This window comes from Ipomoea triloba, chromosome 6 (genome assembly GCF_003576645.1).
Source record: "Ipomoea triloba cultivar NCNSP0323 chromosome 6, ASM357664v1".
Taxonomy (NCBI): Eukaryota; Viridiplantae; Streptophyta; class Magnoliopsida; order Solanales; family Convolvulaceae; genus Ipomoea; species Ipomoea triloba.
The window spans coordinates 23431668-23450001 of record NC_044921.1 but is presented as its reverse complement, the minus strand read 5'-3'; the positions used below and the strand labels follow the sequence as shown (position 1 = coordinate 23450001).

The 18334-nt window shown below is 32.1% G+C and overlaps 3 protein-coding genes across 3 annotated transcripts in view; 1 reads left to right on the top strand and 2 right to left on the bottom strand.

Annotated features, from left to right (window-relative positions):
- The first annotated feature begins 3293 nt into the window (after nt 1-3293).
- Nucleotides 3294-4772, top strand: LOC116021539 (bZIP transcription factor 44). Its single transcript, XM_031261964.1, has one exon. The coding sequence runs from the start codon at nt 3874-3876 to the stop codon at nt 4375-4377; it is 504 nt and encodes a 167-aa protein (XP_031117824.1). The 5' UTR covers nt 3294-3873; the 3' UTR covers nt 4378-4772.
- Nucleotides 4773-13343: 8571 nt separating this feature from the next.
- LOC116023776 (26S proteasome regulatory subunit S10B homolog B) lies at nt 13344-16786 on the bottom strand. The gene is made up of 10 exons (XM_031264787.1): nt 16592-16786; nt 16318-16437; nt 15595-15731; nt 15318-15479; nt 15087-15173; nt 14906-14992; nt 14687-14824; nt 14016-14207; nt 13842-13940; nt 13344-13712 (listed from the first exon to the last, which is right to left on the bottom strand). Exons 1-10 carry the CDS (start codon nt 16689-16691, stop codon nt 13638-13640), a joined length of 1197 nt encoding a protein of 398 aa, XP_031120647.1. The 5' UTR covers nt 16692-16786; the 3' UTR covers nt 13344-13637.
- An 889-nt stretch (nt 16787-17675) lies between these two features.
- The window catches only part of LOC116022870 (peroxidase 9), a 3140-nt gene continuing 2481 nt past the window's right edge, over nt 17676-18334 (bottom strand). Inside the window, exon 4 of the mRNA XM_031263758.1 lies at nt 17676-18222. Within this exon, the coding sequence (XP_031119618.1) occupies nt 17810-18222 (413 nt within the window). The 3' untranslated portion in view covers nt 17676-17809. The remainder of the gene's footprint in view (nt 18223-18334) is intronic.

Below are 18334 nucleotides of genomic sequence, written 5' to 3'. Positions count from 1 at the left end.
CTAAAAATAGAGAGATCAGTGATATTTGATTATATTAACTATTAAGTAACCAAAAAAAAATAGTAATAATAGTTATTTCTTTCAATAGTAAGAATAATTATTGACTCTTTGTGCTTCATTAGGTTAAGAAAGTAGCTACGAACAGATACTACATTGTAATAGAGTTAGTAGTACTAAAAAAAACCAATTATATATAATCTATAAGTAATTCAATAGAAGAGTTTTTTTTTTTTTTTTTTAAACCAATTCAATAGAAGAGTTATTGACCGGGTTAGAATATATATTATTATTTGCATAAGCAGCATGTGATTAATTGATAATTATCACATTTAGAAAAATGATTTTTAAATATATGTGATATGATTTTTTTTAAAAAGGACCACTTATTGGACTAAATATTCATTGCATACTTCAAGAAGAAGTTATTTATTTATTTATTTTATTCATATTAGAAGACTTTTAAACAATTATAATTTTAATTTAGGTAAAATAAAATATAAAACCATATTCCAAATGGAAAAAAAAAGGAGAAATAATTATTATAAAAAAAATTCATTATAGTTTCTATTGAGACCATAAATACTGTAAAAGGTTTTCATTCTATTTTATTTTGAGTGCATAATTTTCTAACTATAAAAGGTTTTTGTTATACGAAAACTCTTATCGAATTACAGTAGTCTCAATGGGTCATCAAGCTTGACCGCGTGACACATTTGTATTAAATTCGCAAGAAATTTTGACGATTCCTCTAATATTGGGTCCACACAATGTATTTGAACATTGGTTTAATTTTATCATTTCATTTTAATTCTTCTATGGGTCCCAACATTCCCATTAACATCTATCATCTCAAAATTTTTCTTTTTCCATTGGTTCAAGTTTTTCTCAATTTTTGTTTATACGCACACACACTTTGAATCAACTATAATTTATTTATTGTCATTCCTAATTTCTAATACGTATTATAATTTTTATAATTTAAAAATCCATTAAAAATTATAAATTTAATAATAATGTGTGGTTTAATTTAAAGTTATAAAATGTGAATTTAAGAATAGATAATTAAAATTTGAAAAATTAAAAATATAAAATATAAAATAAATAAAAGGAACTTGATGCTCTAGCCAAATTAACGGGAAAAAGCAAAAGAGAAGAGAGTGTTCAACACAGTGAGACGCCTAACAAGCATGTGAAAAGCACGCCATGTTTGGCACTATGCATGTGCACCACACGTCAATTTTTCATTTCTTTAAAGTTTCTAACAAGAGCAAAAATTAGCAGTAATTTTTATTTTTATTTTTTGCCACCTACATGCTTGCCACTGATAAAAAATCTTATTTTGAGATTTTTGAGTCAGTCAAAAACTCACTTTAGTGACAAAATTAAAAATAAAATTTCTTATATACAATTTCGTATAGACATTATTGTGAAAACCTATATTAACATTGGATTACAAAAAATTCTTGATAGATTATTAGGTATAACTCATTTGAATTAAATTCAGGATAAAGATTTTGACGATTTTTTTTTTAGTGTTATTCCCACAATAATAATGACGCGAGAGCCATATAATGTAGCAATATGATGCTGGATTTTTATAATGTGGTGGTGAAAATAATAAAAAGCATATATTATTTATTTTATTTGGTGACAAAATTAAAAATACAATCTTTTGAATACAATTAAACTTTTTTTTTTATAGATATTATTTTGGAAACCTAATTAAATTAGCATTGGATTACAAGATTATATTCTTGAAGGATCATTAGTTACAGCTCATCTGCATTAAATTCGGAATAAAGATTTTGTTGATTTCTTTATTGTTACATAATAAATTAAAGACGATGTGGGAGCCATATAATGTAATAATGAGAATAATATATTAAAATTATATGACACTATGAGGACAAAATTAAAAGATTATTTTTTGTGGGTCAATTTTTAAAATTTATTTATTTGAAAATTAATGTTTCAAATTACTCGATTTTGAAAAAAGAAAAAAGAAAAAAAGAAAAAAAAAGGAGCTCTTTTACTTTGGTATGTCACCATATATTGTTGATTAATCACATCTCTTAGGCAGACGCTAGACCTATTTGATTGCAACACGTCATCCGAAATAATCACCTTATGAATTATATATAAAATTATTTATTAAAAAAAAAATTTACTCCCATCATCCTAAAGTGGTAAAGTGTGACAAACGCATTGTGCTCAGATGACATATACTAACTCTTCTATATAGGATTGTGCTCAGATGACATATAGTACTTAGTGGGGGCAATATTGACTCTTTGAACAGATACTACAATGTAACAGAGTGTTTGACTCTTTGAACAGATACTACAATGTAACAGAGTGTTCAATTACATGTTTCTGGAGTGCCATGGAATACACTTTATAATTTCACTGTTGGTCTTATAACTATTTGAGTCTACGATTTTTAAAATTGTCAATTTAATACCTTAACATTCAATTTTTCTCAATGTCAATCTATCCAGTCAAATTACCAATGAAAAATAACTGAAAAGATAAATTTACCCTCAAATGTTTAAAATACTAACGATTTTATTCGTTTTTTTTTTCACCTATAGCATCGGCGACCCTGCAGAGTTCATTAATGACTTTTTGGGGACTGAATTGCATTAACACTAGGGGGAGGAAAAGGGTGAGCAGAGCGCGGGTGCCGCCGTAGAGGGTACACGCTGCCATCACGTGATCGCTGGAGCTGTGGAGCTGGAACATCACTGACAAGATCGCCAAAATTCTAGAGGCAGTGTAGTAGGCCGCCTCGGTGCCTTCCATGGTGGCCATGAGGCTACTGACGTTGAGGACAGTGGGGTTAAAGTGGCAGCTGTAGATGACGTAATCGTGGTCGGGTCGCTGCTCGCCTTCATCATATCGCCGCGCTCTGATCCCATTCCTTGGAACTTGACCGTCTTTAATTTGTTCGGAAAATATGGATGGTCTCCGCCATTGTTGCAGAAAAACAACAAGAAATTTTAGAAATTAGTTTTGTCCGAAAAGATGATGAGATTAACAGTGTTAATGCAATTCAGGCCACCAAAAAATCATTGTGTTCATATATACTCTCAGAATGCATTTAGTATCATTACTTGGATAGTTCAATTGGTTTATAGGTGATAGATTATGTGTTAGAATGCATAATCGAACCTTGACAACCCTAATATTGAAGTAAAATTAAGTGGTGTGCCCGGAAAACTTTGTTAATTATTATATAGGTCCCTCAAAAATGAAAAATAGCCCAATTTTTCCCTTCCCTACCTTTTTCCTTCTATATATCGCACCTTCTTCAACCTCATACACCTCTTCCTACTCTTCTTCTCTTTCCCTTATAGCTTTCAAGCTTAGTTTCATCCTATATCCTCATACTGCTCTGCTTCTTTCCCCCTGATTTTCTTCTCTTCAAATCTCTTCTCCTTCTCAGATCTGTGCTCAGATTTCTTGGTTTTTAATTTGTTGGTTAAGAAGAAAGATCTACTGTTAGTTTGTGTTTGATCTCCTTGAACAAACGAATTGAAATCAATGATTGATGCTGCGCACTGTGTTTTTGATGTTTGAGATTCATGTCTCCTGTTCTCAGTGAAATCCTCCGTTCCGGTTTTATGATCAGTTCCTCTTTCATACGCAGGACCCATCTTGTTCAATCTTTCTCCGTTGTCTTCCTCTACTGGTTTTATGTTTTCTCAGAAGTCGATTACGCCCTGATCTGCATCATCTAGGTTTTAATTAAGTTAGAACACATAGATTTTCCTTTCTTGCGGTTTTTTAGTCGGGTCCTGCGTTTCTTCTAGGGTTTTTTTTAGCGATTTCCGATAGAGATTCAAGGCTTCTGAATTTTCCGGTGTAAATACAATGGCGTATTCAAGCGGGAACTCGTCCGGGTCGACTCAGCTGACGAACTCGGGGTCGGAGGAGGATTTGCAGGTGCTGATGAACGAGCGGAAGCGGAAGCGGATGCAGTCGAACCGGGAGTCGGCGCGCCGGTCGCGGATGAGGAAGCAGCAGCACCTGGACGAGCTGATGGCTCAAGCCGCGGCGCTGAAGAAGGAGAACGCTCAGATCCTGAGCAAGATCAGCTCCACGGCGCGGGATTTCATGAATGTGGAGGCTGAGAATTCGGTTCTGAGGGCTCAGATGATGGAGCTGAGCCAAAGGCTTCAGTCTCTGAATGATATCCTCAGCCGGATGAACTCCTCCCAAGCCGCCGGCGCCGGCGCGGGCTTCTTCGATGTCTACGAGGATATCCCCTCCGGACATCATCAGACTCTCATGAACACCAACAACAGCCCTTGGATGTTCATGATGAACCAGCAGCAACCTATCATGGCTTCTGCAGATCATTTCTTCCAGTACTGAAAATTCAAAAATTCAAAAAAAAAAAAAAGGACAAAAGATTGGTTGTCTGATCTGCAGCTTTAATGTTCTCCAGATTTTGGTGTTCCCAGCTTGATCTTGAGGTGTGTGGTGGTGCCTTGCTTGGCTGTTAGGGGTATAACTGGCATTATCTTTATCTTTATATTATTATCATTGTTATTATATTATAATTATAATTATTATTATCTTGATTATTATTAGTATTATATTAAGTATTATGATTAGATTGGGAATTGTAATGAATCCAATGGGGAGTGGATAGGGCTAAAGGGGTTTGTAGATGAGAATATGATGGAATGAATGGGTGTGGATGTATAATGTATTTTATATTTCTATATATCTATCTTCTAGTTAAATCAATGTCTGATCTTGTGCCATGCCCTTAAATTAATTTCTTCATTTATTTTTATTTTCCCAAAATTATTGGTGAATTTTCTGCATTATTCATAAGATGTTTGTCACAATATACCTAATGTGTTTATTAATTGAATAATTTTAAATAGACTCTCGGATAAAAAGTTATCAATGTATCTCTATTTTATCGATCACTAAAAATTGTTCTAAACTTCAACCAACCAACCGAGCTTCCAATGCGAGTAGATTACTGAAAATTGAATACATATTTAAAGTTAAAAAAAAAAAAACAAAACCACCACTAATTTCCGTAAGAAAATTTTATTAATTTATTATTTTGGGAAAAATCTAATTTCTAACCAACAAAGTGGTCGAAATTTCTTGATAGTTCCCAAGTAATGTTCAGTTAAGTTATCAAGTTTACAAGTTTACATCCACTCAAATGCTCTGTCGGATCAAGGAGTCCTTGGGGTTTGTCAGGGATTTAATCTTTTGGGAACAAAAAAATTAGAGGTGGTGTGAAACAATTAAATCTTTTGATCACTTTGATTATGATTGGTAACATCAAGAGGCAATTTTCTGAATTCTAAAAGTGATTGAAAATGGTAAAACTGACACAAATTTGGAAATAGAGCAAGTTAACAAGTGTTTTCTCATGTTTGATTATAATTATTTATAATTTCATTTTTTAAAATAATATTTAGTTTATTATTATTAACTAATTAATTATATTGAAGTTTTTATTGAGTGAAAACGATTAACATATAAAATGAGATTTGGATATTAAATATTTGGCATTTATTATTTTTACTATTTTGGAAATGTAATAAATGAAAAGCGAGATCTTTGTGGCCTAAAACAGTAAAAAGATCGACCAATTTAATTTTCTTACAAATAAGGCATACTAATTTACCAAATTTGCTTCATAATTTCTTAATTTGTAATTCCAATATAATCCTAATTAATATCTATTCTTGAACTAAAAACTCTTTAATTTACTCTTATAATTGGACTTTTTTTATTAATAAATCTTTTAAAATGTTATATTGAACTAAAAACCCTGGTGGTGGGGACATTGATTCTGTAGACTGAAAAAGCTCGAGAAAATATGGAACAGGTACTACATTCTAAAGAATTATGAGTGTTGCAAAAGATCAAATCCTTTAATTTGCTCTTATAATTGAACCTTTTTTTATTAAATAAATCTTTTAAAAAATTAATTTCTCCTTTTATACTTACCTGCAAATATTCATTTCATAATGCAAAGGTTATAAGATTTTTTTTCCGAAGATTCTACACAGTTTATGGACCTCAAAGTCATTTTCAAAATATCAAAATTTATGAAAAAAAGAAATTAAAAAAATCAAAGTTCTGGCCGGACTAGGGGAGGTGTGATTGGGGGAGCGGAGAGTGGTGGTGGTTGTAATAATCATCCTAATGCATGATGATTACGGAAATTTAAAGGTAATTACTGCTACATTTAATATTGTAAAAAAGGTTAATTAATGCTTGTTCTTTTCAAGTTTTGCTTTAATGATTTCATCTTAGGTGTATGGAAGTTAATATGGAGGTTAAAGTACAATACTTAAAATTTCTTTTTATAAGGAAATATCCATTGTCATCATCTTGTTACCCCCACCCCACCCAAAAAAAGAAAAAAATTACAGCCTCACTATTAACAAACTATAATTATGAAAATATGCGACAAGCAAATTAAAGTTCAACTAGTTAACTAACCCAAAATAAGTTCATAAGTTTTGCTTTGTTATTAATTGGCACCTTGTTTACATAATTTTAGCATTGATAAATATATTAGACATACTGAAGACGAAGCATATAGACTGAGGGTTAACCATGGGGTTTGTTGCATTGAAAGGTTGGTTGGATAGGCATGATCTCGGAAGATATACCTATGAATCGCGGGGTCGATCAAAGTAATAAAGGCTAGCCAAGGAGATGAGGTGAGGTTGCTTCAGTTCCTGGTCCTAGTGTTGACCATGACTCAGACTTGACCATCGGGATGAGCACGTCGTAGGAAGCGGAAGCCGTGAGAATGCTGGGTCCTGGAGTCGGTCAACGTGATAGTTGAAAAACATCAAGTTTTGCGAGGTGTCTTATCTGCACGAAAGTTATTAGAAGAGCTAGTATAAATAATTGATTCATTGTCTAGTTTGGGATACTTTTTTTTTTTTTAGTTAGAAAGTTAAATATGTTTATCAACGGGAGAAATTTTTTATTTTTTAAATAAATGGAAAAATAAAAAAAAATTTAAAGTTTTAAAAATAGATAAGAATTTTTTTTTTTAAAAAAAAAAACATAATCAAAAAATTGTAGTAAACACAATTTTTCTAAAAAAAATTTCTCTACGATTAAACCAATCCGGCTATCGTATTGCATATAATTAGGAGATCGAAGAGATCATTTTCAGTCTTTTTAATAAATTGAAATGTACTTTTTCAATTCATACATCATTAAAGTTGTTCAAAATAAGATTACATGCATGATATCATGGGAGAAAAAGGTCTTTCTTTTCTTCTTTTTTTTTTCTCTTTTTTTTTTCTTTAATGATGAAAACACCTTTTCCGTTTTATATTACTAGGAAATGATTGCATTGGAGAATCATTAGTAGTGGTTAATTTTGTCACCATTTCACCCCGTCACATTAGTAATTTGCGTGTGATATGATTGATCTGAGTGATTAATTAGTCGGACGTACCAACTCTGTTAGTAACTTTTTATCACCATATTTTTTTTATTTTTTTTACATTTCCGGTATAAATATAGCTCCACACCTGTGTATTAGAGATTCGAAAATTAATTCATTTGTAGATATTTCAGTTCAATATTTGACTTTACCAAAAACTAAAATTTCGATCAATTCAATCTGAAATTAACCAAATAAACATCCTTGCTGGCTAATTGTACATTGCTCATCATCATCGATTGATTTTTTTTTTTAATTTAAAATTCACGAGTTCAATTATTACAATACCTTCTTGATCGAGTCTATTATACATAGCCGATCCTTTCTATAGTGTGATTTACCTCTCTTGTGTTATTTGTGAAGGTTTACCTAGTATGTTCTAATCTTTCCAGTAATAATTACAAATTTTCATAGTCACTTGGGAAAAAATTGTTAATGGCAGGAAATATCACTTTTGTTGTCCACTATTTAAAGTTTTAATCCAAGTCATTACGCGTCTATCTTTACAGCAAATCCCATTCTTAATTAAACACTTGTCAAGCAAATTATGAAATGAACATATACACTTTTTAAATTCATTTTTAAATTTTTTTTCAAAAAATCATTAATAATTAGATAAAATTGTAAATTTCAATGTTGGGTATCCCGTAAATCCTCAAATAAAATTAATTTAAATAAATAAATTTATAGCTTATTAAACTTCACCATATTTTTTTTTTTTCGAGTACATTTTCAAAAGAATCTTGAAATTCAAGTGGTTACGGAGAGTTGGACGAACCAATAACAAAATGTTCAGAAAAAGTGATATTTCATTATGAGAAAAAGGAAATCTGATATTTTAGAATTTCGTGAATTTAAAGGAGTGGATGATTCGCTGCCAAAAAATAAAACAAAACAAAACAAAATTACAAAAAAAATAAATTAATTTGTAGGTTACGTTTTTAATGAAAAATGTCTGGTGGGGAATTAAAGTACGTAAACTAAGGAGAGACAAGTATATACACCAACAAGGAAAATGGTCCCATGCATGTATAATGGAGAAGAAGAGTGGGAGCTGAGGGACAAACAAACCAAAGCATGTTTGTGAGCTAGCAAATATTGATGTAATTTTAATGATTTTTCCATTATTGTCTCATCAGGTACCCACTTGTTTTCCTTTGTTTTCAAGACATAAATCAAAATATTAGGACTTTTGTTGCTTGCCAACATTATTTATGATTTAACTCTGATGAAGTGTTCACTGAATTAGTTGATATTAGACTCTTAAGTTTTAAATATAAGGCTTAACTTTTATAATTTTTGCATCAAGTTGAACTATTTTTATGTCGTAAGTGGTGGTTTTTTTTTTTTTTTTTTTTTTNTGTGTATTAGAGATTCGAAAATTAATTCATTTGTAGATATTTCAGTTCAATATTTGACTTTACCAAAAACTAAAATTTCGATCAATTCAATCTGAAATTAACCAAATAAACATCCTTGCTGGCTAATTGTACATTGCTCATCATCATCGATTGATTTTTTTTTTTAATTTAAAATTCACGAGTTCAATTATTACAATACCTTCTTGATCGAGTCTATTATACATAGCCGATCCTTTCTATAGTGTGATTTACCTCTCTTGTGTTATTTGTGAAGGTTTACCTAGTATGTTCTAATCTTTCCAGTAATAATTACAAATTTTCATAGTCACTTGGGAAAAAATTGTTAATGGCAGGAAATATCACTTTTGTTGTCCACTATTTAAAGTTTTAATCCAAGTCATTACGCGTCTATCTTTACAGCAAATCCCATTCTTAATTAAACACTTGTCAAGCAAATTATGAAATGAACATATACACTTTTTAAATTCATTTTTAAATTTTTTTTCAAAAAATCATTAATAATTAGATAAAATTGTAAATTTCAATGTTGGGTATCCCGTAAATCCTCAAATAAAATTAATTTAAATAAATAAATTTATAGCTTATTAAACTTCACCATATTTTTTTTTTTTCGAGTACATTTTCAAAAGAATCTTGAAATTCAAGTGGTTACGGAGAGTTGGACGAACCAATAACAAAATGTTCAGAAAAAGTGATATTTCATTATGAGAAAAAGGAAATCTGATATTTTAGAATTTCGTGAATTTAAAGGAGTGGATGATTCGCTGCCAAAAAATAAAACAAAACAAAACAAAATTACAAAAAAAATAAATTAATTTGTAGGTTACGTTTTTAATGAAAAATGTCTGGTGGGGAATTAAAGTACGTAAACTAAGGAGAGACAAGTATATACACCAACAAGGAAAATGGTCCCATGCATGTATAATGGAGAAGAAGAGTGGGAGCTGAGGGACAAACAAACCAAAGCATGTTTGTGAGCTAGCAAATATTGATGTAATTTTAATGATTTTTCCATTATTGTCTCATCAGGTACCCACTTGTTTTCCTTTGTTTTCAAGACATAAATCAAAATATTAGGACTTTTGTTGCTTGCCAACATTATTTATGATTTAACTCTGATGAAGTGTTCACTGAATTAGTTGATATTAGACTCTTAAGTTTTAAATATAAGGCTTAACTTTTATAATTTTTGCATCAAGTTGAACTATTTTTATGTCGTAAGTGGTTTTTTTTTTTTTTTTTTTTTTTTGTAAATTAAGGTCAAAGCCGAAGGTGTTGATAATCAAATATACAATAACGGGGTGCACATGCTCAATTGAAGGACTCTGATGAAGTGTTGATTGAGTTAATTGATATTAGACTCTAAAGCTTTAAATAGAAGGCTTCACTTTTACATCAAGTTGGACTATTTTGATGTATGTGGTTTTTCTTTTTTTAAGTCAAAGCCGAAGGTGTTTATAATCAAACATACAAGAGATAAAGGTCAAATAGATCATCAAACTATACTGAATTATGCAATTAGACCCTTCAACTTCAAAAAGCTCCAATTAGACCCTCAAACTTGTTATTTTGGAGCAAATAAGCCTTCTAACCTATTTGTAACCTGTAATTGCAGGTCAACTAGAATTTCGACCAACTCTGGCGAGCCTCTAGCGAACAAGTATCGTGATGGTCGCCGGTCGTTGATGATTTGACTTGTTTTCCGGAATTTGGTCGGATGTTCACCGGGGTTGGTCGGAATTCTAGTTGACTTGCAATTACATGTCACAAATAGGTTAGAGTGTTTATTTGCTCCAAAATAACAAGTTTGGGGACTTAATTGGAGCTTTTTGAAGTTGAAGGACCTAATTGTACAATTCAGTATAGTTTGAGAATCTATTTGACCCTTATCCCAATATACAATAAAAGCGTGCACATACACAATTTATGGATGTGCTCCATCTCAATTAAAAATTTAAGTAATGAGCTGATTACTTGGATGGACGACATGGCACATGCAATCCGTGGATATGGTCTCACATGAGTATGCCTTTTATACTAAATTAGATAATGTATTCCGTCTTAACTAAAAATCTAACTTAATAGTTAGACTATACATTTATATTTTACATATTCACATAAATAAGCATAACCATAAGTATATGTTCCTCTCAACTAGACAAGTTTGTAACAATCATGTTGAAAATTGATTTACCATTAGTCATATACATAAGGATAATGTTCAGGAGGAGGGTTGAAAGATTAAGGTTAGCATCATGTCAAACGTGGCTACATAAATATAAGAAAATAAAGTTACGCATTCTATATTGTTATACATTTTTAGCGTAATGAAAAACATTTGATCCTGACACATGAAAATGATATCATAAGCATATTCCTCTCAACTAGACAATTTTGAAACCTTTCCTTAAATTTCATTTGCTCTTTTAACCTGTTTTCCCCCTAGCAAATGAAAGCTATGTGTAAGTGGATTAACCTAGTAAGTACCACGTTAATCCGACAACTTTAGACTTAATAATGGGGCAAAGTTGCTTGTATTATTTGAACAATGACACAGCATACATTTGAACCTAACTTTTCCTAAAGGGAAAAATTCTCTTTTGGTTTAGTAGTATTTGCTTAATGATGACATTTTTGTAGTTTAATTTTTAAATCAATTTGATAAGTATGACCATAATATTCTTTCTTTTTTCATTTTTAAAAGGAGACAGGACAATATATAAAATCAATCTCTCTAGCTAGATTGACCATCATCGCTACCTAATCGTTAAGCATATAATATATAACATACAAATATACATCCTGACTATTAGCTTAAATTTTTAGTTAAGACAGAACGTATCTTTCAACTATCAGTTTAGAATTAATGTTTTCCCCTACGAAGGACAGTTATATTTAATATCAATTTATATACTCGTATCTTATGTAAAAATAATAATTTTATTAATTAAATTGAAGATACATATTCAGTATTTTATTTGTATAATTGAACATATTTATGAATAGATTATAGTACATATATTATTAAATAGTGATGATTATATAAAGTTGAAGACAACTCCTAATTTAATCATAGTGGTTTTGCTTTCACCATTACACAAGACTCTAAAAGAGATGTTTGATGTTTGTATGAATGAGGAAAGCCACCCTCAGATTTTTAAATGCTAATCATACGTAAGACTAGCAAAAGATCTAGATTTTAGAGGCTTCGTAATAAAACAACAAAAAATATATATATTGTTTAAATCTTGTCTTTTTTAAAATTTTAATATGAATTTAAATAAACATCTAATGGTAATTTTAAAATATGAATTTAAATAAACATCTAATGGTAGGACCACAAGTTTCTAAAGTAATCCAAAAAGAGCATTCGTATTGTGAAGCATTATTCGATCTCGTACCAAAATGTTACAAGTTCACTTCTTACCAACACCCTCAGGGGATTTTAAATTAATTCAAAAATGTCTATGATAAAATATCAAACACGGCCCACTGATAATAACAAGTGGATTAATATACATTATGACATTTATAACTTATAAACAGTGGACTATAAATGCATTGCTACTAGACGTATATACATTAAGATTAGAGATTACATGAGAACCAACCTCCTCATGTGTCCATGAGAACCAATCTCATCCGTTAAAAAAAAATTAGAACTATTTCATCTTTGAATAATTTATATCTATATTAATTACTTATATGCAAACATTTACTCCGTACTATATATATATATATATATATATATATAAGGGGCCCTATATATGAGGGGTGGGGTGAGAGAGGGGACAATTGCCCCACTGCCTCATAATGAATCCGCTCCTAAACACCCTCTTTATCAAACTTATTGCATAATTTACTTGTGTAATTTGCACAACTTTAGATAGTGGCAAAAATAATGAGAATCTAAGGACTAGTTATACCTAATTTTCAAAATAAAATGTCTAAAATATCAATTCAATTCTTATCTTCTTATCGTGATGCAGACAATTTCGTCTTATGACACTATATAGTTGATTGGCCAAACACAAAATTAATTCTTTTAAATAACATACCAGTTAAGCAACTACCAGTCTTGGAATCAAACATTATACCGCGTGGACTATGATCCACATGCATCATTAACATACAAGAATATCCTGAGGGGTCATTTTTAATATATTATATATCTATTTTTAAAAATTTCATTTCTAATGTATTAGAGATTTATTTTTACTATACCTAAAATGAATCTATAATACATTAAAAATAACATTTAATATACTAAAAATAAACATTTATCAATGGTATATGGGCTATGATCCAAAATATAATTTCTCTAGGAATAGCCCAATAACATGGGCCATAAAAGCCTCAACTCAACTCTAACAATATCTAAGATTTGAACATTGTAAACAGAGCAAAAAACACAATAGTTCAACTTTAAACTAGTCGAAATTCGAGGGAAGAGATGCAAATAACACAAGAAACTGAACCAAAACGAAAAGAGAAAGAAAAAGAGGATATCAGCGAGGGAAGGAAGAAATACTCAAATACTTCAGGTAAGAAAAGCACACCAAGTAAACATAACATTTTATGCATCTGTCATTTTGTCCTCTTTCTGCTGGTGGTGTGGTGGAGGGTAGGGGGTGGGGGAGATGAAGGTGGAAATGTTTGGGGGAGCATTGAGTTAGAATAAATCCATAAACTATATCAGTATGCAAGAAGATATCCAGCACAAATCTAGTGAAAGTGCCACATATAGAAACATGATTTGCTACACGTACATCCATGGATCTCGAGAAGAAAAGTCGTTGATCCTAATCTTTGCCAAAATCTGCATTGTAATGCGCACTAGATTCAAGCTTCTTAGCTTCATTCAGTTTTCGAACAGCCTGCAAAGTTCAGATAACAATCATATTACAAGGCTGCTAATATTTATTACACCCTCTTTGTATCCTATCTTAACTCCTCTTGTGCAAGTGAATACAGAGTACTGCAAAGATAAAATTTGGAGGATTTACCTTCATAAAGTCTTCATGGATAACATAATCTCTTTCAGCACGGATAGCTGACATCCCAGCTTCGGTACATACGTTACGCAGGTCAGCACCATTAAACCCCTGAAGACAATGCAAAGGTTAACCCAACGAACAAATGCCATGATTACTTGATTAACAAAGAAAGGATTATCAAACCTCTGCGAGCTTAACAACAGCTTCATAATCAATTTCACCGTGTTTGGCAATTCCAGAAGCATGAATTTTAAGAATTTCCATTCTTGACTGCTCATTAGGCAGTGGGATTTCAATCTTCCTATCTAGACGCCCAGGTCGAAGAAGTGCAGGGTCAAGAACATCAGGTCGATTTGTTGCCATAATCATTTTTACCTGCACAAGAAAAGTTGTTCATTGTTGTTTCTGAAATTGCTTAACACAACAAGAGAATTCATTCAGTGCTCCCTTTGAACTATTGAGTTCCAGAAAAGTTTGCTACGTAAGTGGAACTTTTCACTTGGCTAAGGAAACTTGTCTCTCTGATTTTTCAATAATTGTTGGTTAAGATTCAGATATCTAGAATACTACTCCTTACTAATTTTTTGTTAATCAGCACCTTACTTCAGTAAATCAAATCCCTTTGCCTTGTGCCTTTTCTTAAAGCCTCAGAAAGCCATCGGGGCTAACTGGCTAAGTATCGAATTCTCATTCACTAGAAGCATGATGTCAACAGTGATGCAATTATACCTCCATAATATGTAAACCTTTGAGTATACATCTTGAAAATTAAATCTGGGACCTAAAGTCTTGGGTAATTTACTATAACTCGGTACTTCAAGAAACTAAGTCTTCAAAAGTGTTAATAGGTTTACCTTTCCAAGCTGATCAAATCCATCTAGCTGATTAAGCAACTCCATGAGTGTTCTCTGAATTTCACGATCAGCACTTGTTCCCTCACTAAAACGTCTTCCACCGATTGCATCAATCTCATCCATAAAAATTATGCAGGGCTGAAAAAAAAGGGAAGATAAGCAAAAAATCATACTTTTGAGTGGCAATGTGGATATAAATCTGCAAAATCAAGTCTTTACCTGGTGATCACGTGCATAATTAAACATTTCACGAATCAACCTTGCACTTTCCCCAATGTATTTATCAATAATGGCACTGGAAACAACCTGAATGAAATCACAATCAAATTGTAAAATGGAAGCGCATACAAAAGTAAAACAGCTAAAGAAAACCAAAATGGAAAGGAAAGTTAATAGTTACCTTCAAAAAGTTGGCATCTATATTACTAGCAATAGCTCTAGCTAGCAATGTCTTCCCAGTACCGGGAGGTCCATACAGAAGAACACCCTGTGATGGCAAAAGATTATTCCCAATTAGTGTACATCCAATGCATAGCATGTCTCATGTATCTAAGGAAAAAGTATGAATCAAAGATTTTAACCCCCAGCCACAACTTTTTTGAGGGGCTAGGAGTTGTTAAAGATTAGATACCTTTGGAGGCTTGATTCCAACTCTGAGGAAGAGCTCAGGATTCATTAGAGGCAACTCAATCGATTCCCTAAGTTCTCGAATTTGATCTGACAAACCACCTACAGCAGAGTAGCTAACATTTCCAGGATCCTCATGGAGCATGTTATAAACAACAGGGTCAACCTGGACAAGAATTTCATGTAACAAGGTTCAGGGACAATAAAAACTATTCTCATGTATCACCACAAACCACCAGTTACAACCAGTATTAGACTCACAACAAACAAGAGAGGCATACCTCACGTGGGAGAGCTCGCATGATTGTCAGGGTTGTCATGTCAAGGACCACTCTTGTTCCAGCAGTCAATTTTTCCTTATCAAGTTTATTACGGCAGCCAACAACATACCTTGGGCCACTGCTTGCTTTGACAATCACTAAAATATAAAATATAGGCAAGGAATTATTCATCACATATTATGGTCATAGTATTGCACAGCATGGCAGTTAACTTATGTTAATACCATTCTTATAATGTAGATATAAAGACCATTCAGACAATCCGAGATAATACTATAATAGAATGGCATAGCACTAAGTCACCTACAAAGGAAAGCTTAGAAGATCCTAGTACTTCTCTCTCTTGGAGCAGGAAGCATCACAAAAAATCTTAGCATTTTACAAAATTCACCATGCAGGAATAGTTAAACTAATAGTATTAGTAAATTTTGCAGAAAGATTGGATTACTGGCACTACAAACCATAAATATCTGAAAATAGAAAGATGCATAAATGATTAAGTTTAGAGCATAACAGGAACTCATTTTCTTTAAAAGGGGGAGAGCGAATACAATGACACAAATTATGTAGAAATTATCAACTCAAAAGGAATTATCTTATAAAAATAAAAAATCAAGCTTATGTTACTTCTTATTTAGCTTTTCTAGATTATGATTCTAACTAAAAATCATGGGCAAAACAGCAAAAGATCAAAACTTTCACAGAGAATATAAAAGTAATTACTTCGTTCATGGTCAAGTGGCCTAAGAACTTCTCCGATAATCTGCCCTACGCTCTGGAGAGACTTCAAATCATCCTCTGTTTTGTTAAAATCCTTCTTCGCAGCTCTTAGATTCTCCCTTACTGCAGATTTTTTGAAGGAAAAAAAGAAGCATTTACAATCAATCTCATTCAACAGAAACAAAATTCATATATAATCCTTCGAATGAGCTTGTTAAAAGAGGCCAGATAATCACTGAAAAGACAATTAGGGTTTAGAAATCTGTGAGAGGTGTACCCGTTCGTAACCTGGAGTCAAGTTCTTTGTGCTGAAGCAGCTTTTTCCGGTAATCCGCTAGCGCATTGCGGCGGCGAACGGCGTCTTCTCCTTCGCTCATCGTCGGATTTCAGACAATCGGTCGGGAATTCAGTGATTAGTTTTGGAAGGTTTGGGAACTCTAGGAGCTAAGGACTTGTGTAAAACCAGTGTTATACCCGATTCATCAGGATTTGTATTTTTATACGGAGTATTATTTAATCTGTATTCTATTTTAAATATATAATTTTATATTGCTCTTATATTTTAAATTCATTTTAGTATTTTTCTTTTAAATTCAGTAGGCATTTAATAATGTATAATTTTTGTGATACAAAACTTAAGTTATTCATTAATTCATGTAGTAATTTATGTGCATTATACCTTAGAGCATGCATGACTCTTGCTAAGATCCGAGTTTTTGAAAAATAAATAAATAAACGACATACACGTATACTAAACAATTGGAATGGTTACTAGTCAATTTATTATATTATTTTCAAAAAAATATTTGTTTATGCACGGGACTCACAAAAACTGAAACCAATAGAGTTACCCTTATGTATATGTATGTATATAGATTGTTCTTTAAATTATAAAATTGTCCTTAATCAGATATTTAAGATTTTGTGAAAACATAAGAGATATATTTATAATTTTCATGTTTCAAGGATGATCAAAATCAATCCACACGTGTTTTCAAAAAAAAAATAAAAAAATCAATCCACATCATGGTTTTTCAAAAAAAATTAAAGTTATTGGTCGTACCTTTAAAAAAAAAACATTTATCTACTTAAGAGTTTTTTTAATAAATAAATACTTTACCTCAAGTCAAATTTCTTGCACAGAATTATTTTGTATTTTTAGAATTCATTTATTATTTCAGAGATTCTTACTCCGTATTAGAATACTTAGATTAGATATCTAGATTATTGATTATAATACTATTATGTTTTTCTAGTACATTGTGGGTTGGGTTACTTAATTATTCATCAATCTCAGTTTAGGATGTTTTTGTACAATGAACCAACAACAAGGAATGTTTTGTTAAAAAAACACAAGCTAGTTCATACTCACATTTCATTTCAATTCACAGTTCACAAACATCTTACGCAGCTTCAACTTAGCTTGTTCACTAAAACCACAGAATTGAAACACAACAAACATTAATCAATCACACCAATACACCATAATGTTTCATCAGTTGACATGATGACAGTTGTGCCTAATCTCCCCCTTCAACCCAACAAGGGGATTTATGTTCCCCATTTTCACCATAGACTTTGCAAAGTGGTGGAAGAAAAGCTCCTCATCACTGGCATACCCTTTCACCAGCTCCACTGTCTTCTGCACATCCCCGGTGAGCAGCGCTTCGTCTGAGGCGAGAAGCCCTTTGCGCCTCAGCAACAGCTTGAAGTATGTGTTGTCGAATCTCACCGGGGAGGCAACGTCCAGGGGCGATACGTTGTTGTCCCCCCCGGTTTTTGGGCACGCCGCCTTTAGGTCGTTGTAGTATGCCCTCTCGAGAGTTGCATCGGGCTGGTTGTCGCCATTTTGGTTGTACAGCCTTTGCCTGAAGCTCACACATCGGGCTACACCTATGGTGTGCCCCCCTGCATTGCCCGAGCAACCAGTACCAAATTAAAGAATGTGTTTTGTCTCAGCTAAAAGCAGTTTAAGTTGTTATGATCTCGGGGGGTGGGGGTGGGGGGGGGGGGGGTTGAG

Coding starts and splice junctions, on each gene's coding strand:
- LOC116021539 (XM_031261964.1), top strand. CDS start 3,874: ATGGCGTATTCAAGCGGGAACTCGTCCGGGTCGACTCAGCTGACGAAC.
- LOC116023776 (XM_031264787.1), bottom strand. CDS start 16,691: ATGAGCGAAGGAGAAGACGCCGTTCGCCGCCGCAATGCGCTAGCGGAT. Junction 16,438..16,591: donor TGACTCCAGGTTACGAACGG/GTACACCTCTCA, acceptor AAAAATCTGCAG/TAAGGGAGAATCTAAGAGCT. Junction 13,713..13,841: donor TCCATGAAGACTTTATGAAG/GTAAATCCTCCA, acceptor TGAACTTTGCAG/GCTGTTCGAAAACTGAATGA.